Source organism: Triticum dicoccoides, chromosome 3B, assembly GCF_002162155.2.
Source record: "Triticum dicoccoides isolate Atlit2015 ecotype Zavitan chromosome 3B, WEW_v2.0, whole genome shotgun sequence".
In the NCBI taxonomy this organism is placed as follows: Eukaryota; Viridiplantae; Streptophyta; class Magnoliopsida; order Poales; family Poaceae; genus Triticum; species Triticum dicoccoides.
This window is the reverse complement of record NC_041385.1, coordinates 97,597,958-97,618,420: the sequence shown is the minus strand read 5'-3', so window position 1 is coordinate 97,618,420 and position 20,463 is coordinate 97,597,958. Positions and strand designations below refer to the sequence as shown.

The following is a 20,463-nucleotide window of genomic DNA, read 5'->3' as shown; positions in this document are numbered from 1 at the left end:
ACTCGACAGCTGACCTGAGCTCTTCCTTGAGACCCATGACAAAACGAGTAACCAGGAAAGTATCACTGATTGTCGGCTCATACAGTTTAACCGTGTATACCAGCTGCAGAAACTGCTGTTTGTATTCCTCGACAGTTTCTCTCTGTTTCAGGAGCATTAGTTCCTTCATCTTCTGTCGATACACATCAACATCGAACTCCAGCAGTATCGCCTGACAGAACTGCTCCCAGTTGTGGAACTCACCCGATTGTTTGAAGGCCTAGTACCAACGGGCTGCATTTTCAGACAAATACAGAGATGCGGACGTGACCTTGAAGTTCTCTGGGACGTTGTACAGCCTGAAAAACGCGTCGCACTTGTCGAGCCAAATTCGAACATCTGTGTCATCAAACTTGGGGAAATCCATCTTCGGCATCCATTGCTGCTTGTTCGTGTTCTCCTCTGCCACTGGAAGTATAGGTTGGAGATGAACAGAGGCTACCTCAGGTATTTGAAGCGGACGCGGTGGTGGTCGCCCCACCGGTTGTGGTCTCGCACCCAGGATGCCGTCGGAGATCTCCGACGCAGTTGGTGACGACGCCTCCGGTACTGTCTGCTGCTTGCTCATCTGCGCCGCATGCGCCTGGCTCTGCTGCACTTGGCTGAGTGTGTTGCACGAGAGGTCAACCTTGACCTGGACTTGGTCGAGGCGCGCTGATTGCTCGGTCAGCTTGGCGTCGAGGGCCGCTAGTTGCGCGTTGAGGCCGTCGACGGTGGCCAATTTGCTCTGCACGGCGCGGATTTCTGCGAACTCCTTCAACATCCTCTCCCGAGACGCCTCCATCTCGTCCGCGATGAAGCGCGACTGCAGGTTTGGCTTGAATGTCGTCGTGGTCGCCGAATTTCCCCGAAACAGCCCACCTCAGGTCAGGGATTACGCAGATCGAACCCGAGGGTGATCCGCTACCGTCGCCTCGGATTTGCTGGGCACGGGTCGGGAAAAAATTTCTCGGGCGATTCGCGGCGAAGCGGAGAGACGGCTCTGATACCAGACTGTCACGACCTAGGGTCGGCTGGAGTTTGACGGCGGCGAGCCGGAGTGGCGGTAGGAGGAGCAAGGGGAAAACGGAGTCGAGGGAGAGGGAGAGATACAGAGCAGAGGGGATAAGAGCAGAACGAGAGGACAGAATGCTTTGATTTCAAATTCCATACCCGTCACTGTTTACACGCTTGCTTATATAACACAAGTATTACACGGCTCGCCGGCCCACCCTCTCGAGCCCAACATCCCTAGGCCCATGTAACGCTTCATTCAAATCTCCTTGCCTCTCTTGCGTGCGCTGCTTGCCTTCTGCGTTGCTCCATCGCCGATCGCCTGTGAGCCACTGCTTACAGCGAGGCGTCGACCTCGTTCGACGTCCCTCTAGTCAGGTCTCGAGAAGGAATAACCCCAGCGCCCTGCGCCCTTTGGCATTCCGCTTAGTAGCAGCAACAAAGGTAGCTCACATCTCATACTCTCTCAATTCCCAAATCCCGATTTGAGGCTTTTAGGAGTTTATTGTGAAAATAAGTCATAAGTCGAAAAAAAAACTCGTTTTAGGCGCATGACTTAACTTACATTATTTTCACCACGCTTTCGCAACGAGAAAAAGCTGGGCAAGGGTGCTTCGCGCAACTTCCACTTAACCCGAAGGGGTTGCCTTAAAAAACTTAAAGCCGAAGGGGTATAGTGAAATGTCTCTGTTGTTTGATGATCATATTAATGCCACTGCCAGGCCCGCGGTCACACCCGACCCCCACGCCGAAGAAAAAACACGCGAACCCCACCCTGCCCTCCGCAGCAAGCCTCCGCCGCCGCCGGTCCCCTTCTGCGCTGCTCCTCGCCGCGGCTCTCTCCGGCGAATCTGCATGGCCGGCGGGTAGTCCCCATCTACCGCCCTGCTCCTCCCTATCGCGCCGCCCGCTCCCTGTCTCCAGCAGCAGCCGACGCCCCACTCTGGCGGCCGACTGCCTACTCCGGCCGAGACCCCACTCCGGCGGAAGGCCCCCCGTTTCCCCTCCCCACCTCCCAGGCCGTGGCCATGAGCTCGTCCGGTAAGGTGACGATCTTCTCCGATTCTTTGCAAAATTTTCAGACTTGCTATTAGGTGCTGCACTGCTGCTGGTAGTGTGGCTGTGCTTTGGCCTGGATGTGCTTTGATCTTTATGTACTAGTGGCACCTCCGAGCATGAGCAGTAGTATAATTTTTTATCTGGATGTGTTCTGTCCTGATTTTGCAAAGTACCACTAGTACTGATGGTTGCTCCTGGTTGCTGCTATATTTTGTATGTGTAGTGTGGTCTCTTCAGTGATTGCCTTTATATTTGCATTACAACAAAGATTGATGTCTTTATCAAATGCTGAAATACAAAGAAATGCATTTATCTCTTTTCTGTTGCTGCTGGCCTCAAACATATAGCCATTTGCCTGGATTGAAACATGATCTTCAGTTCTATGGATATGTTTGGTTCGAGATTTTCGGCCCATTAACTGATTACACCGTAATTTGAAAGCTTCACATGCGTTTGTTTCACATGGCCTGTAATCAGGTCCCATGTAATCTGTTTACATCATAGCTCATGGTTGATACCGCCCACTCCCCAGCTGAATCAAAAACCTTTACCGGGTCGAGCGAGTCGCTCGCATGTAGGTTCTCCCATGCAAATCTTGGATGCCTGGCAATTTACATGTGCAATTCTGTTCTTTTTCATCTATTTGTTTTGGATTTGGATCCAATTTCAAGGTAATGCAGAGTTGCTGTTCAGAAAAGATTTTCCTAACTGTTTTCTAAACTGAACATTGCACTGTACTTGTATACCGTTACATTGCAAAACAAACAAAGTTGAGTTTTCCCCACTCCTTTTCCATTACCAGCGTATTCTGATTCAACTACCATTTTTGTTACGATTTCTTATGAGTTATGCAACATAGCTTGACTTTTTGTTGCCTTGAAACTGGTTTTTTTCCCCTTAGTTTCTTGCCCGGTGCATCAGCCAATCCTGGCTCCGCCACTGTGTCAAGGTGATGACGGACGAGCAGATGGAGGTGCTCCGGAAGCAGATCTCCATCTACGCCACCATCTGCGAGCAGCTCGTCGAGATGCACCGCGCCCTCACGGCGCACCAGGATTCCATTGCAGGTATGCACACCCGTACACCAACTACACACACTTGACGGCTCGGTTTACTCTTTCTGTGTAAAGAGAGTAAAAGGCTTTCTCTCTCTGTCTCTCTCCCTCCTTTTCTTTCAAGGACGCAGCGTTGTTTCTATCTGAGTAAAGTTCAAGGCTTTGTCGGATCTGTAAAAGTACTAGTAGTACTTTCTTATGAGCTGATGGAATAGGTAGTATGATGATTAGGATCTGTTTATCCATTTTACCAATTTCTTGGTGAGAATGCTGCTTTTAGCTGTTTGCCAATTCATGCATGAGCAAGCCCCACACATTGCTATTCATGCTAGTAGATGCTTAGTTGTGGCTATGTACCATCCTTTGAGATTATCTGGTGTTGTTAACTTGTTATAGATTGGTTGAGATTGTGATGGTAATGCAGGGGACCGGTGGTAAGATATGGTTCATGGTGTGTCATCTTCTATCATTAATTATGCAGGGTCCTGTTAATGTGTCTTCTTTGTTTAGCATACTCATAACTCCTCAAGATAGGAATTGGCATCCTCTTGATGAATGTAACGAGACATTTGAGAGATTGTGTTATTAGGCCATTGAAAGCACTCCCTTACTTACCTAAATTATACCCACTTGCAAGCAACACTCCATTGGTGGCGCAGACCAACAAGAGCAAAAGCTCGACTACAAAACCCTACAATAAATACATAACTGCAAGAAAGAGGAATGAAAAGAGCAAAGAACAGATGTGCCAAATAAGACTAGCTGTCGAGTGGGCATGCATGGGAGGGCGGGGCTCCTAATTTTTCTAAATCACAGTGCAAAATCAATTCAGTTTTCTGAGGTCTTACTAACTGGCATTCTCTTACGGAAATGACTGCAAAATTTACTGCACAGCTTGTTGCGAAACCATACTCCTTGCATTTGTTATTTCCATGTTCCTGTGAAAGTAAGCTGAATACCATAGAAATTAGTACAAGAAAGTGCCAGATCATTAATTTTGTAACTTATTATGATGACAACAGGTTGGGCTCACACCATACATTGGGAGAATTTATTTGCTCTAGGTTATGGCTATGGCCTTGTTGTTTATGTCACACTGTACAAAACTGTATGATCAGTCACCATGGGGCGTGGGCAGTATGTGTTAAGTTTTATACTTTTATTAATGGGACTGTGGGAACATTACAATAAGATCCAGAGAGGACCTTAAATGCTGCAAAATAAATGAAATAGGGACACAAGATTGTCATGTGGGACCATTTATGATTTGTGCCATGTTCCCGTGTGCTCCACCATTTGTTCCGCAATCTTCTGATATTCTGCAGAATGTAAGCTTGACATGCAGGAATCTCATAGCATGTTACTTGCCTAATTATCTTTCTACTGGATCCAACACTAATTGTTATTCTGCCATTCCAATAATTTTACGACTTGCATACGTTTTGCACACTTGCCATTTCGTACTGAAACATTAGTTGATACCTTACTCTCAAGTCAACTAGCTAGATTCCTTCAAATCTCAAGCATGTATTTTTTTCTTCTAGTTAGCAACTTCTGTGAACATCTTGTAAGCCTTGCAATAATTTTTGAACCATCCTAGGATATGTTTTTATGATAATTCACAAGTACCTCTGAAAGATTGTGCTTTTATGACACACTCCTGAAACACAGACCTATGACAAGAGCTGTTTTAGATAGGCTCCTGAAATACAGTTTGCTGAGCCTCTGCACATTCTCAGTTTTTCTCTTGGTCTATTCTACTGTAGCAGTTAGTTTATTTTCTTTGTAGTCAACTAAAATCTCTTTATTTCTTTCAGGTATGAGTCTTGGTAATCTGTACTGTGATCCTCTAATGGTTCATGGAGGCCAGAAGATCACAGCGAGGCAGCGATGGACACCAACCCAGATGCAGCTGCAGATCCTCGAGAGCATTTTCAACCAAGGAAATGGAACACCAAGCAAGCAGAAGATAAAAGACATCACAGCGGAGCTCTCGCAGCATGGCCAGATCTCGGAGACCAACATCTACAACTGGTTCCAGAACAGACGTGCACGCTCGAAGCGGAAGCAAGCAGCTTCTTCTCTACCAAACAACGCCGAATCCGAAGCCGAGGGGGATGAGGAGTCCCCGACCGACAAGAAGCCTAGATCAGACGGGTCACAGCAGCAGAACATGGCTGTGAGAGCTCACAACCTCAAGAGGATCTCGGAGATGCACCGTCACTTCGACGCAGCAGAGCGTGGGCATGTCTGTGGTCCAACGATGTATGGGTCCAGCAACGACACCTCGAGATAGTCGGGCGGTCTGGGCCAGATGTCCTTCTACGAGAACGTCATGTCAGAATCCAAGTATGTTGAGCAAACACCACATCTCAGTATAACTCCACTGGAGAACCTACTGAATTTGATCTGATATTGGTTGGTGTGTGCAGGAATCGACCAGTTCTTCCAGTACCGGACGGGCGAAAGCTTCGACATGTCTGGGTGGGATCCGTCTGGGTGACACACGCGGTTCGGTGTGTCGCACTTTGACAACATACCCCTGTAAAAAAGGCAGCATGCGTTGGTTATCATGATCTTGTTGACCTCCTGAGGGTAATTTAGCTCGAGTGGAATTCGTTTGATTTTCTCGTGGAAGTAGTTTGAGAAGCTGATATAGTATCATTTGCCCTTAGCATATATATTTGCCATCATGTTTATTATTAACCATACGGCAAAACTTAAGTTTTGCCTCTTTACTAGTACTTCCCATGGCAATTTTTATGATGGCATGATTTTCTTGGCATTTTTATAGTAGCAGATCGTAAGTTGTTGTTTTGCACTCCCTCCGTCCCCAAATAAGTTTCTCAACTTTGCACTAACTCTAGTACAAAGTTGTACTAAGCTTGAGACACCTATTTTGGGACGGAGGGAGTATACATCATGGCAAACACTTATATATACGAGTACATAACATGCCAAAATTGTGTTGTACAGTACACTGCATGGCGAAAACTCACTGCATATCTCATTTGTAATATTTTATCAAAATCAACTTTGTACTAGTAGTTATAATCAAGTTGCAAGGAACTTGGAACACAAATAGTCAGTTTCCTCTCTGACTCGTCTTTGTACCTGAATCCGGCTCCGACTACGACCTTATTCTCCTCCTTATTCTCCCCTCTAATCTAAATACCCTGTGTCGTCTGTGTGATATCCAGGTCCACCATGTCGCTCAAAGGCTACCACGAAGCCTCGCTGCATCCGCCGGCCGCGTACGATGCGGCGGCGCCGGAGGAGTGGGAGTGGGACTGGGGGGAAGCCCTCCTCGACAGATCCGCCTACATGGTCGACAAGAAAGACCACCAGAAAAACCATACCTCCGCCTGCCATCGATTCCGGAGGAACCTGCGCGGCAGGGAGGTGAAGGTGGAGATGCAGGTGAGCCTGTTCATGGCGCCGCCGCCTCGCGTCTCCTACTTCTGCTGCTCCGCTAACCGCACCGACGACGCCGACGACGAGCACCGGGAACAAGAAGACGCCCCCCGCCTGTTCGTCCGCGAGCCTTGGATGATCGCCACGGCGGGCGACCTTGCCCTCCTCACCCTCTGCCACGGCCACAACCGTGCCTTCTACGGCGAAAACAGCAACTACGACTACTTCCTCTACCAGGCAGCAGCCTCGCCGGCGGGGTCGCCGGAGCTCACCCGGCTCCCGCGGCCCCAACCCGACATGCTGCCAGCTTTTGGAACTCGCTGCTTCCCTACCGGCAGTATCGGTGTCTTGCGTTACCACAGCAACAGCCCCAAGGATGATGCCTGTGATGCCTACAGGATCGCGGCGCTCGCCTACGACCCTTTCCACCCCGGCCATTCCGGATACTACCTGTGCACCTACGACTCCAAGGACCCTCGGTGGAGACGCACGCCCACTGCCTCTCCACAGCCACCGCCGCCTGACGACTTTGTGTCCAGCAAGGTCATCACCATCCGCCGTTCCGGGGCATCATCAGGTTCGTCGACCTTCAGGTCCACGCCGAACCCAGCCCGCGCTCGCAAACGCCTAGCGGCTGGACGGTGGTCACGTGGACCTTGGAGGGGCTCAATGGCGGTCTGGACGCCATGTTTTTCCGGCAGGAGCACGAGATCCATTCTGGAGATATCCACGGCTACAACCTGCCCCAGTCTCTCTTTGTTTCCAACCCCATCCTCAGCTCCCACAGTGATGGCGTCCTCTACCTCTTGACCAATGCCAGCAGCGAAAACACCAACACCAGGACGTCGAAGGTGATTGCTCTTGACCTCAACCAGAAGACGCTGCTGGACGTGCAGGAATTCGACATGCAAAGACCCAGCTCCTACATGGCCACCAGCATCTCCAGCTATCTCATGCCAGCTGCTGCAGGTACTGTACCATCGCCTCCCCTCCCTGTTAATGATAACATATGGTCGATCAATATGTATTGCTCAAATTCATTTGAGATCGATGTATACCATGGCATGAGCCTAGTTTAATCTTATCATATGAGGTCAATCAATATGTTGGTTCATTATAAGTAGTACAAGTTCATATATGACTTGAAAACCGACCGACCGACGCCTTTATCTTGGTGACAACGAGATTTCCTAACTGTTGACAAATTTCTTTTTCTTAACATGCATGTCTGTTCATTCTAGAACTAGCTAGAATTTGTTGTTGTAGACTCTTTTTTATCTGTTGGCTTTGTTAGTTGTGCTTTTATTTTAACAAATGAGGAGGGAAAGGGTTTATTTTTCACAAAATCTGTTCTTTTTCTGTGCAAAATTTCAAACGAGAAGGAGAATATGAAACGGCGTGCGCCGATGTCTATGACTATGGGGTCCTCTCGCAGAATTGTACTTACATACATGCGTCTTGGCCGCCGCCGCCACCATCTCAGTCCTCGGCCGCCCGCCGCAGTTGCTGTTGCCCTACGTACCTCATCCTCGCCCCGCCATGACATCTCGGACCTCCTCACCTCAAGCCGCACTCCGCCAGCGAGCTCCCTCACTCAAAAAGGCCCACATTTTTTCTTCCTCAATTCTGCCTGCATATCCATTGAGCTACAAAAGAGCGCGGAGTAGTACAACATCTCTCCTCCCATACTCTGATGTGAGAGATTCAACCATCACGCGAATGGTTCCTCAATTCTGACATGCAGGAATTTCATAGCATGTTACGTACCTAATTATCTTTCTACTGGGTCCAACACTAATTCTTATTCTGTCATCCCAATAATTTTACGACTTACATACGATTTGCACACTTGCCCATTTGGTACTGAAACATTAGTAATTTTTGAACCATCCTAGGATATATTTTTATGATAATTCACAAGTACCGCTGAAAGATTGTGCTTTTATGGCACTCCTGAAACACGGACCTATGGCAGGAGTTGTTTTAGACAAGCTCCCGAAATACAGTTTGCTGAGCCTCTGCACATTCTCACTTTTTCTCTTGGTCTATTGTATTTTAGCATTTAGTTTATTTTCTTTGTGTAGTCAACTAAGATCTCTTTATTTCTTTCAGGTATGAGTCTTGGTAATCTGTACTGTGATCCTCTAATGGTTCATGGAGGCCAGAAGATCACAGCGAGGCAGCGATGGACACCAACCCAGATGCAGCTGCAGATCCTCGAGATCGTTTTCAACCAAGGAAATGGAACACCAAGCAAGCAGAAGATAAAAGACATCACAGCGGAGCTCTCGCAGCATGGCCAGATCTCGGAGACCAACGTCTACAACTGGTTCCAAAACAGACGTGCACGCTCGAAGCGGAAGCAAGCAGCTTCTTCTCTACCAAATAACGCTGAATCCGAAGCCGAGGGGGATGAGGAGTCCCTGACCGACAAGAAGCCTAGATCAGATGGGTCACAGCAGCAGAACATGGCTGTGAGAGCTCACAACCCTGAGAGGATCTCAGAGATGCACCGCCACTTCGACGCAGCAGAGCGTGAGCAGGTCCGTGGTCCAATGATGTATGGGTCCAGCAACGACACCTCAAGGTCGTAGGGTGGTCTGGTCTAGATGTCCTTCTATGAGAATGTCATGTTGAATCCAAGTATGTTGAGCAAACACCATATCTCAGTATAACTCCACTGAAAAACCTACTGAATTTGATCTGATATTGGTTGGTGTGTGCAGGAATCGACCAGTTCTTCCAGTACCAGACGGGCGAAAGCTTCGACATGTCTGGGTGACACGTGGTTTGGTTTGTCGCACTTTGACAACATACCCCTGTAAAAAAAGGCAGCATGCGTTGGTTATCACGGTCTTGTTGACCTCCTCCTGAGAGTAATTTAGCTCGAGTGGAATTCGTTTGATTTTCTCGTGGAAATAGTTTTGAGAAGCTGATATAGTATCATTTGCCCTTAGCCTATATATATTTTCTTCAAGGTGTCTGTATGCACGCTCACGGTTTGCAGTTTTAGTAGGTAAGCTGTTCTGGGTATTCGTTTATGTCAGACTCAGTGTTACAGTGTAAGCCTGTAAGAACCAGTGATTATTGCACACACATTGCTCTTCGGGGAATATGGTCAGAAATCATAGAAAAATCCACGGAGTTCACACATTGCTCCGCCTTTACCTACATTAATAAGGATCGGGTTAAAACAGTTAACTGATAAAATTCTACTGAATCGCTGACACTCTTACCGAACAGCCAGAAAAGATTCGAAAGCTAAATGTAATATTATGTACCCTGTCCGTGGTCTACATACAGCCCAAATGTGAATATCATGTACATTCAAATACGGATCAGGGTGGGAATCTCTGTGCCTCTCTAACGATGTTTCTACCAAACTGGATTGGCTTCATCCCAGTTAATATTTCAAGAAGCACAACACCAAGATTATAAACATCACTTTTTTCTGTCAATTTATTTGTTAGAAAGTATTCTGGATCAAGATAGCCCTGCCAAAAGAAAACAAGTTCGATATTGTGTTGCATGGAACAGCAGTAACTAGATCATGGTGAGTGCAGTTCTTGCTACATTACTAGGTGTAATAAGACTTACCGGAGTACCCTCAACAACAGTGGAGATATGAGCTGGCAATGTTCCTTCCACATACGGAACCGGACTGCAAAATTCATTTGAGCCTTGCAGAGAATCTTCATGTGCTCGTTTGATTGCAATGGTTGCTCCATCATCTAGATTTCCTTTATGGATTTTTCCCATAACCTCCTTGACCAATTTCAGCTTAATCATTGAAATTATTTGTCGCTGTAGCCATTTCTTCCAACGTGAAAGATGTCACACCATCAACCTTGACAGAAAACCTCAACAGTACTGCAAAATTATCTACTTCTTAAGTTGTTGTAGATTGAATTTAATGTCTACTGTAACTTTAAAGTTTACTTTGCTGTAGAGTTGAAACATATCAGATGATGTCTCTTTAGAACTCGAATCTAATGTATTTGGATGAGGCTGATATAATATGTTCACAGTTTAAATCCAGTTTCCAGTATTACAGAAAGACCGATCGAGTAGCTTCCGACTTAAAAAAAAAATGATGCTCCTATATGTTACTACTTTTTTGACGGGTTCCTATATGTTACTACTAGTTACCAGATAAAGCAGCAAGGCATTTCTAATTTGTCAGACAGCAAGGTTTTTATGTGTAGCACATAAAAACTGTTTGTTAAAGGAATATACTGACTTACATGAAGGCCTTGAAACTGTTCGTGTTTTGAACGTCTTCTCAAATGTAGAAAGCAAAGAAACTGCAATAGCAGCAATAATTGTTCCTGCTAAAATCCCAGCTAGTGTGCCCTTTTTTAAAACCGATGACACCTCTCTTGGAAATTCTGCGAAAAAATAAAATAAAATAAGCGGCAAAAGAACAAGTGGATCATAAAGCTGGATAGAGTATTAAAGTACCAGTATGCGTGTAGTAAATTTTAAAGTAAGAAAAAGTATGTACTGGCTCCTCCTTAAGTTAGTATGCCCTTTGGAAAGATCTTGGCAATTTTCCATTTCTGTGGTTGGTTCCTCCCATCTCTTAGGAGAGTTTGGGTTCCCATGAACCCTAGGAGACATATATTAGGGTATGGATCGTAAATTCCCCAATCCCCCTTACCATCGTGAGCCCCTTGTGAAGGACCCCCTCTTTGAGAAATTCTAGGGATACGAACAAGGGTAGTCGCACTTTCAAATTATGTTGTTAAGAAATTACCTTATAAAATTCCTCAAAAAAACCTTATAAAAAACACAATAAAAAATCATGGCATACAGGCTGGAAGAAGACAAAGAAATAACTAAGAATCATTATGTTGTGTACAATAGTTTATCAATTTTTAACATAATAACACTAAACTCGTATGAACTATATACCGCATATTCCATATGCTAGGAGAATCAAATTAATAATTCATGGATTTATGATTCTACTAGCATTAAAACAGCCACAGAAGCTCTGCTATCACCTGTCTTGGCAAAAAAAATATACGTAAGGACCACACATTTCAACTATTTATTTAATATGGTAGAATTATGAATGGCATCCTTTGGTGCAAAGTAAATACTACATACCATCTGCATAGAAACCAAGCGTAAAATTGAGAAGCTCGTAAGGGCCGAAAATGTCTAACAGAGTAATCTTCCATCCAGCAAGTAATTTCCTGAGCCGCACAACTTCCGACATGGTGAATAAATTAGTGTTATTCGGGAATAGCTTCAAATACATATTCAGTCTAGGATCAGCCTCCCATGTGTACCGTTCAATGTATAGCTAGTAAATACTCAGGTCCAATACATAGGTTGTAGGAGCGGAAGTCTGAGATCCCTTGACTCTTTCAGCCTATATCAAACTCCAAGAGGCGCAGCACAAATGCAAGGTATATAGGAGATAATGGATTGTATTCGTAAATTTTATCCGTTGAGAAAGAAGCACACTCTATAGTAACTTGTGCTTCATTTCCAGATTGGGGTTGACAAAGTCCCGCTTCGAGCTGGATTGTCGCATGCGGGGTTTCCAGAAAGCCTGCAGAATAATGATTGCAACGGTTATTTGTCACACCAGAAAGAGAAATGATTTGATTTATGAAGCTCCTGTGATCAATATTATATTTTTCCGTATTATTGGTTATTCTCTATGCACTCGTAATAGCAATGAAATTTGCATATTCCCAGCAAACTATACAGTTGCTTCTGGAGGCTCATCCAAATACAGTTGCTTGTGGAGGCTCAATATACAAGTGCAAACTGACAAGGAAATTTTCCAAGGCAAAGAACATACAGTACAATGACAGCTTTTGGAGGCTCAGATGCAGCTGGAATTGTGTCAAGGAAGTTGCTTTCAAAGTTCCTGCATTATATAAAAAAACATTACACATGCATATGACAAACATATTGCTGATGGAACAGCACCGTCAAGACTATTTGCTTCAAATGACTTGTAAAATGGCATCTTCATATATTTCTCACAAAATAAGTAGCAAACTAGTATAACAAACTAGAGGATGTGCAAAATTTTGCTTACCTTCGTTAAGAAGAAAAGCAAGTTAATTTACAAGAAAATGACAAAAGGTTTTTACCACAAGGTAAGGAAAAACCTCCACAAATCTGGAGAACACGGACACACTAGTATCAGTTTTCGCAAACCTGTTTTTTTCACTCGCTATTTGTTTTGAGAAAGAACATGGTACTAATCTATAGTTCAATAGGGAAAGCATTCATCTTCAATGGCATGAAAAGTTACCTAGCACTACAGAAAAGCAGAGTTAAGGATTCGAGCAGTGCTTTAAGTTAAACGTTACTTACCAGAATAGAAGATTAGGCAGCCGGAGAAGTTTGCCGGAATAGTTCCATTCAGAAAATTATGCGATAACTCACTGACAGAAACTAGAAGTTAGTTTGGTTACAAAGAGCCACATACATTGTGGTGATATTTGAAGCGAGTCTATCGGCTGCTATAGATCCTGTCAGTTGGTTCCAGCTAAGATCCCTGAAAGTGCATGCCAGAATTAGCAAAGAGATGCAGAATAATCTCATGGATATCTTTTTTTTCGGACACGCATCTAAGATCGCATCGCCAAGATGACACGAAAGTACAACAACAATAAAAGAAAAGAAAGAAAGAAAAAGGCGAACTATATAATAGGAGGGGTGGTTTTCTTACTGAAAGAAAATTACTTAGAAATATATTCTAAGCAAAGCTATGAACAACAAACAAAGGATAATCTCTGATAGAAGGATGCCAACAATAGTAAGAATGAAGAGAAAGTGCAGCATTCATCTTGATCTGGACTTACAAATAGCCAAGTTCAGGTATGCCAATAACTCCTTGCAAACTGCAATTCCTAAGACTCCTGGTGACATGAAAAAGGATTACGAACTTGAACATATATCTCTATTCGAATTTAAGTATGATAAAAAAATACTAGAGATTTACTTTTTGTTTAAACTAAATCTCAACAAACCCAAAAGAAAAGTCTTTCATCTAAACAGCCCTCGAGGGAAACATAATAACCTACTCCCCTTGAGGGCTGTTTGGATGAGTATGTAACTAGAAATTTAGAATTATAAAGGTTTCTAGAGATGTGGATTCAGTGCGTCCTGATCTGGCACTCCTTCCATCGCATCACCGGCCGGCCTCCCCTCTCCTCTGTCGGTCTCGTTGACGTTGGGAGGGGGGGACTGTGGTGGCGGTGGCAACGTACCAGAGTCGGCATAATGTCCTCCCCACTCCGGTGGATGGTGAGTGGAGATGTCTCCCCTGTGGATTCTTTTTTGGGTCCGATCGGCTTTGAACTCTGAATGATTTGTTTGAATCCGGTCTGCATTTGTTTGGATCCGGTCTACCATGCCCAAGATTTAAAAATCTAAATTATCCACATCGAGAAACGGAAATTACAATCCTGCTGCGATAGTTAGATACACAGAAGAATTTTAAGTTTGGTCCTATCCAGTACCCACAGCATGATTTCTCTCTTTGTTTGACCATGTGTAAATAAGATTTGGAGTTGAAGTTTTGTAAAGAGGCAGAAGCCAGTTGTGTCAGTGTTGTCAACTACTCTTTTGGAGTTTTCCAAGATCGCCAAAGGTGCTAATTTGATCGCTCTCTTTCTCAAATGCTCTCTCTGTAAGCAAATGTAAGATCACCAGTGGGAGTGTTAAAATAAAGGATAGGACGTTATGAGGAAAGGCATTGTACTTGCAGCTTTAAAAGTGTCCGTATGTTGTTGCATGCAGCAGTGATGGAACTTGCACTGAAGTTATTATTATCAGCCTGACTAGAAGCAGAAAGATGCATTTATAACTTATAAGAAATGAGCACTGTTAGCTGACAGCAGTATCAAAATAATCTTAAATAAGAGATACATTCTGAGTGAAACATATTTGCTGCTGTATTGTTTAGTAACACAAGAAAGGCAAAACCAAATTATATTTAAGTAACATTTAAGTACACTCCTGAATTTTGTAGCATTACTAAATATTCTCAGACGAGCAAAACTAACGTAGTCATCACACAACCAGCATCGGATATTCTCTGAAAGAAACCAGAACACATTCTGAAATAAAGTAATTCTCTACGCCAAAGAAGTCTCATTGGGTATATAAAATGTGCCATATTTTCAAACTAGTCGTCTCTGCTAATTTTGGAGGAAGAGGTCCAGATAAATTATTGGTATCCACAGGCCTGCACAGCAAAGTTAACAGCATGAAACAATTTTAAACACAACCCATGCTCTAGACTGCATAACAGGGAGAAAGAAAAGGCCGAACTTAAAATAGAAGCAGTGGTCCACTTACAGATGGAGCCAAGGCAATCTGGACAACTCCTATGGAATTTGCCCACTTAATGAATTATTGTTCATGTAACTAAAGGTCAAAAGGAGAGTCAAGATTAAGACGGTGCTTAAATAAGAGGCAGCAGCGGAATGAAAGTGAGAATATTGTTGAACTTACAGATGCTCCATGCTTTTTAAATTAGCAAACGACATAGGTATGGGTCCAGATAATTGATTTTGGTCGATTTGTGATCTGTTTAAGTTCTTGAGATAGCCAATCTCATCTGGTAGGGAACCGGATAGTTGATTACATTCAAAGCTCTGCAAAAAATGAGGTAGTAGCAATGAAGATTCTTATGAATATTTATTACTTGTATCTTATGAATATTTATTACTTGTATCTAGAGATATTGTACTCATCTTCCACGCTAGAATTGAAGAACATATATTTATCTCTCGACAAAAGGGGAATGTAGAAGGGTAAGAAATGTAACCCACACAATAAATGTTGCCACAAGACGAGGAAAAACGCACACCAAATATTGCCACAAGCCGACAAGATGAAAAATAATCAAAGATCTGCTACACTAACTAAGACAAGGTAAAAATCAGATATATACGAAACTGCATAGGAACTTATGTGCATATATATTCGAGAGAAAATATGCATTTGACGGTTTTGTGCTACGTCCAAAGCCACGTTATTTAAGCCCATTTACTGCAGCTTTTAGATAAAAATAAAAAATAGAATTGAACCACTGTGCTGTCAACATTAAAAAGATGAGACCAAAACACAAATGCTAACCCCAAATGCTGGATCAGATACATGGGCCTCTATTTTATTTTGCTGGAAAATGATATAAATGTTATGTCGTTTTCAACATGCAGGGTTCGGTGCTTAAACTTCTGTGGCTTGACAGGACAAACAGTTCCATTGGTTCATGTCCACACTGACAAAGGAGTACAAAAGTTAGCTTAGATAAGACGAACTCACATAAGATGATAAGATTGAAGTGTTGTGATATTGCCTATCTCTTTCGGGATGTTACCAGTCAAATTGTTCCACATAAAATTCCTTCCAAAGCAGAAAAATATAGCAGTTAGCTCACGTATGTTTGGTACCAAATGGCACAACCTGAAAAGCACCGATGCAGAAAAATATATCACTTTTCTGTCTGGTTATGTCATTTTTGTAGTTGCTCAAAAACAAATATGCAAAGAACATGAAGTGGTTCCTGTCCAAGAAGAAAATAATAAGCGGAGCCCATGAGGTGCAATATTGAAGAAGAAAACACGTTTTCGTTTTCAGGTAATATTGAAAAACCACTTGAACGCAGTAAATTCAGTTAGCAATTTTAATTGTTATTATAATCAAATAGTAATACTTACAACTTGTTCAGCTGACTCTGTCTGGTTTTAAAAATGAATCGAGCATGCGGGGCCCGTAGGTCAGTGGCCGAAAGGAAACGGGGCCTGTCTGCTCGGTTAATCACCGGTTCGTGGGAAAGCCAAAGGGAACAGGGTAAGAAGCCTTGCCGGTGGTTGCCGGCGGTGAACGGCGGCGGTTCTCATGGCAGGAGTAGCAGGTCCTGGACGAGGGCTTCTTCTCTAGTCCAGGGCTGTCCCTCGTCGTTGGTGGGGACGGATGGAGCGGCGGAGGCGACGTGGCCGTACGGCGACGGCGAAGGAGTCCGCCGGAGCCGTTCCCAGGAGGTTAGTGAGCTCGCGCCAGTGCCGTGGAGAGGAAGAACCGGATGGGTAATTGGCCACGGCGACGGACTGGACCACAGACGGTTGGCGCAGTCATGTGCTGGAGCTGGACGCCTGGACGCGGCCGGTCTCACTCAGGTGGAATCGGGCACGGCTTGAGGTGCAGACGCGAGGCAGGGATGGTGCCCACGCATGAGTTGAGCACGGGGGCTCTCAGTCCGGGCTGGTGACGATCACATCGTCCGCTCGATGCGCGGCGTCCACCGCGGAGAGAGGGACGCGGCTGTCGACTCCGGGCGACGGAGGCAAGCTCCAAGACCCGGGAGGAGGTCGAGGCTCAGACCAGCGAGGGAGGAGGGTGCCAGGACGCCGTTAGCCAGCGTGCAGCGTGCGGGCACGGAGTGGTTTGCATGCGCGCTGGACTCGTGTGCAAAGCAGAGGAAGAGGCACTCGGATAAGGGCATGCCGGAGCTCCCTCAGGTGCTCCAGGAGCACGGTGGCGCGGCTAAAATCCAAGGGGAGCAGCAAGGCAAGCGGGGGGAGGAGGGGGTGGCTACGGAGCTCAACGCGTGCAATGTGCTCGACAGAAAGACTGGCAGCTCGGGAGAAGAAAGGTGGAAGAAGGAGAAGCCTTGCGTGTCCTAGGGGACCCAAATGAGAGCGAGGGATGATTGAAGCTTCGACGGGAGGCCTGAGACATGAAGAAATAGACCGGGAAGGGGCCAGGCGAACGCAGCGTGGCGCGCATGCTCTCGGGAGGGTGAACTGGGCGGCGCTCGGGACGAGCAGAAGCAACACATAGTCGCACCTGACAAGCCACACACACGAGTACGCACCTGACAAGCCACACACACGAGTACGCCCGTATGTGGTTGTTGGCCACCGGCTTCGGTTGATGAATCGATTCGAAGGCACCCACCCATAGGCTTCACTGGTCAGACACACCGCAGCTCGGCGTCTGATGGGTGGCGAGAGGTTTCAAAAGGCAACGTCAGGCACCATCGAGGCAGCCCTCAGCCAATGGTGTGCACTAATCTCATTGCAAGGATGCGTGCAAATCATCAGGATATATATCCAGCTAACTTCAATAAATGAAACAACAAAAGATCCCCACAAGAAAGACCAAATGGCCACCAGCACCACCACAGACCAAAATCAACCAGTCACCAACTGTGTACATAACATTTGTGCAAACATTCACATCATCCAGGTTCCAGGATCCACAAGTTACTACAGTGGCAGCAAAATAAGACATGGGACACGGCGCTACCATTCAAGACATCAAACACCCACAGCATCGCACACCAAAATCAACAACTGACCACCAGCTGTGTGCATAGCATGCACATCCTCCAGGATCCAGCTTAGTTACTACAAGAAGAACAAATTAAGGCCCTCTGTCAGTCTCATCCTCTCCACCGAAGACATGGACATACCATTACAACCAACTACCTACGCCCACTACGTTCTACGTCATGCCTCTTCTCGCAATCATACTGTTCCAGCATCAGCACCAGCAGCAGCAACATTGTCCTCAATGTACCTCATCGCCCGGTACGACTCATAGATGATGCCAAGCCTGTTTTCACACAAAAGATGAAACTGTTAACAAAACAGTGGCATCCAACATGTAGTTGCAAAGTTTATTGAGGGAGGAGGTCTACTTACTTGGAGGCCAGCCTCATCTGTTCGTCCTCACCACGGAAGAGCTCACTTGAAATCTCAGCAAGGATATCATTCTTGTTTGAGGAAAACAGCTCAGCCTCGAACACATCTGTTAGGGTCCTTTGCTGCCCTGGAGTGCTGCCAGGCAGATGCTGATGCACGTGCATATTAATATGCCGTTTGTAGCCCAGTTTACCTTCTCTAGTCTGCCTGAACTTCTCAATACCTGCTGGATCTTCCCTCACTTGACCCGGTCTCTGCACACCAGGTACCGTACCCCTCCTATCATGTCGATACACCCCCCTAAGAACTTGGTCAGGCGAGTCGAAATACTCAATCCTCCAATCAAGTTCACCATTTGGTTGTGCAAGAAACACAATCCTGTACACGGTGAACTCTGCCGCAGACATCCGGACACTTTGAAGAACAGTATGAAGCTTTGTGGTCAGAAACTCAGTTGCAGCAAGCGGCATCATAGCCACGTGATATGGCAGATACTGTAAAACGGGTGTTGTCGAGATGGAGGTACCATTTAAAGCCTCAAAGTCACGCTTCAGCGCTTCAAAATTTGCAGGCAACTGATCACCGATTTTGTACTTCGCGATAAGCTCTGCCACCAGCTTCTGAAGATCAAGTGCCTTGTTTGTTGAGGTACAACCCTTTCCTGTGGCAGTAGGAGTAGCACTGATTCTGCATACTACCCTACCATCTCTGTACTCCAGAAAGTGAATATGCTTGGCTTCAAACTTCCCGCCCCAGCTTTTTCCAGCATTCCACTCCTCATAGAGATAATCAGTGCCAGCAAAGTATACCAGGCGACCCAAGTACACAACTTTCACAAGCTGATTTGTGTTTCCCAGCACGGTGCTATCCAATTGCACCACATCTTCTGATGAGAACTGAGACCATGGCTTCATGGATGTTGGAGTACCCACGAACATCAAGAAGATATCCTCCCTCACTCGGGGAATCTGACCCGGAAGTTCCGCCTCCAGGAAATCTGCTAGCGTCAGCCTCAGCAAATTCACACTGGTACAAAAAACAAAAGGCATAAGAATATTGATTTAATGGAGCGGGATCTTAAACTGAAAAAAATCACAAGCAAATCTCTCATGAATGATCATTCATAGACACAAAAGGAAATGGTTTTCAAGAAAGTCGCTCACCCTAGGCGAGATGAGAGACTTTCCACGATCCAAATTGCCAAGTCGAAATAACCCCTCTCAAGAACATGCTCAAATTGGACGTGGAAAGTGTAATCTTTGGAAGGAACTATAGCAAGAGCCTTGATCTGATACAAGCTTTTGTTTCCCTTCTTATTGCAGCTGCACCAAAAAAAGAACAAAATGCCACATAAGATCTTTCATTTAGGCAGACGAGTATTTATTCTGGATGGAGTCTTATTACTCTTGCATTTTTAAATAAGCTATCAACAAACAGTGGCTAACTCGATATTGCTCAGTGGCTATTGGATAAGAATCAACAGATATTTGAAGATAGTGTTGCGAGAAAAAGATAGTGTTACGAGAAATACACTTACTTCAAAAGTACATCCATGAACTGGCGCTGCCTTCTTTCATCGGGCGTGAGGGGCTGAGCAGGAACTTGTTGGGGAGGGCTGATACGGACACCTCGCTGAGGAGAAGGCCTGTTACTTCCCGGGGAACGTACTTTCCCCAGACTCTTTTGCAGAGTCGGAAATTCCTCATCCTTAAACTCAACACCCAGCTCTTCATCAGCAGAAGGTGGCGTGACGGACCTCCTGTTACGGCCGTCGGGCGTAGACATAGTGGCGGGGGAGAGGGCAGCGGGCGGCGGGCGGCGGGCGGCGCTCCTCTGAAGTCGAGTGGGGGAAGTCTGGAGTGGCGGCGGCGCTCGCTCGGGAGAGAGTAAATAGGGTTTCTGTGGCAAGCCGTATAGCCGCTCGCGCGGAACGCTCGGCGGGCCGCGGCCCATGAATGCTACTTGTCAGCCGTCGCATACCAACCCGAAAAGTTAAAAAATTAAAGCCCGAGCCCCACGCGAGCCTTTCGGGCTGCAACACAAAACTCGAGCCCATAAACTGACCAGGTTTAGCTCCAAAGATGTGCGCTTGCCATGGAAAGACTGCAAATTCCAATAAAAGATGTTTACAAATTTGAAAAATTCTCGAAAAAATTGTGAATTAAAAAATATTGATGAATTTAAGAAATATTCATGAATTTGAAAAAGAATGT

General features: G+C 45.4%; 3 protein-coding genes and 1 pseudogene across 4 annotated transcripts; 2 read left to right on the top strand and 2 right to left on the bottom strand.

Annotated features, from left to right (window-relative positions):
• Positions 1-1,791: 1,791 nt before the first annotated feature.
• On the top strand, positions 1,792-5,711 carry LOC119274998 (WUSCHEL-related homeobox 8-like). 2 transcript variants are annotated; one of them, XM_037555773.1, is made up of 4 exons: positions 1,792-2,073; positions 2,993-3,158; positions 4,964-5,495; positions 5,579-5,711. In XM_037555773.1, exons 2-3 carry the CDS (start codon positions 3,044-3,046, stop codon positions 5,440-5,442), a joined length of 594 nt encoding a protein of 197 aa, XP_037411670.1. In that variant the 5' UTR covers positions 1,792-2,073; positions 2,993-3,043; the 3' UTR covers positions 5,443-5,495; positions 5,579-5,711. The 2 variants fall into 2 exon arrangements, with proteins under 2 accessions (XP_037411670.1, XP_037411669.1); XM_037555772.1 differs by having other exon boundaries at positions 1,792-2,078.
• LOC119274997 (WUSCHEL-related homeobox 8-like) lies at positions 5,609-9,666 on the top strand. The gene is made up of 4 exons (XM_037555771.1): positions 5,609-5,741; positions 6,347-7,529; positions 8,673-9,203; positions 9,287-9,666. The coding sequence occupies exons 2-3, from the start codon at positions 7,247-7,249 to the stop codon at positions 9,152-9,154; spliced, it is 765 nt and encodes a 254-aa protein (XP_037411668.1). The 5' UTR covers positions 5,609-5,741; positions 6,347-7,246; the 3' UTR covers positions 9,155-9,203; positions 9,287-9,666.
• A 232-nt stretch (positions 9,667-9,898) lies between these two features.
• On the bottom strand, positions 9,899-16,444 carry LOC119279356 (annotated as a pseudogene).
• Positions 16,445-17,737: 1,293 nt separating this feature from the next.
• On the bottom strand, positions 17,738-20,086 carry LOC119274996. The gene is made up of 4 exons (XM_037555770.1): positions 19,788-20,086; positions 19,414-19,572; positions 18,251-19,276; positions 17,738-18,161 (listed from the first exon to the last, which is right to left on the bottom strand). The coding sequence occupies exons 1-4, from the start codon at positions 20,033-20,035 to the stop codon at positions 18,074-18,076; spliced, it is 1,521 nt and encodes a 506-aa protein (XP_037411667.1). The 5' UTR covers positions 20,036-20,086; the 3' UTR covers positions 17,738-18,073.
• Between the last annotated feature and the right edge of the window lie 377 nt (positions 20,087-20,463).

Excerpts from the sequence above, each read along its gene's own strand:
- LOC119274998 (XM_037555772.1), top strand. Across the intron at positions 3,159-4,963 it reads GCACCAGGATTCCATTGCAG|GTATGAGTCTTGGTAATCTG; the intron begins GTATGCACACCC and ends TATTTCTTTCAG.
- LOC119274997 (XM_037555771.1), top strand. The coding sequence starts at position 7,247 with ATGTTTTTCCGGCAGGAGCACGAGATCCATTCTGGAGATATCCACGGC. Across the intron at positions 7,530-8,672 it reads TCTCATGCCAGCTGCTGCAG|GTATGAGTCTTGGTAATCTG; the intron begins GTACTGTACCAT and ends TATTTCTTTCAG.
- LOC119274996 (XM_037555770.1), bottom strand. The coding sequence starts at position 20,035 with ATGTCTACGCCCGACGGCCGTAACAGGAGGTCCGTCACGCCACCTTCT. Across the intron at positions 19,277-19,413 it reads AGTCTCTCATCTCGCCTAGG|TGTGAATTTGCTGAGGCTGA; the intron begins GTGAGCGACTTT and ends TTTTTGTACCAG. Across the intron at positions 18,162-18,250 it reads CAGATGAGGCTGGCCTCCAA|GCTTGGCATCATCTATGAGT; the intron begins GTAAGTAGACCT and ends GTGTGAAAACAG.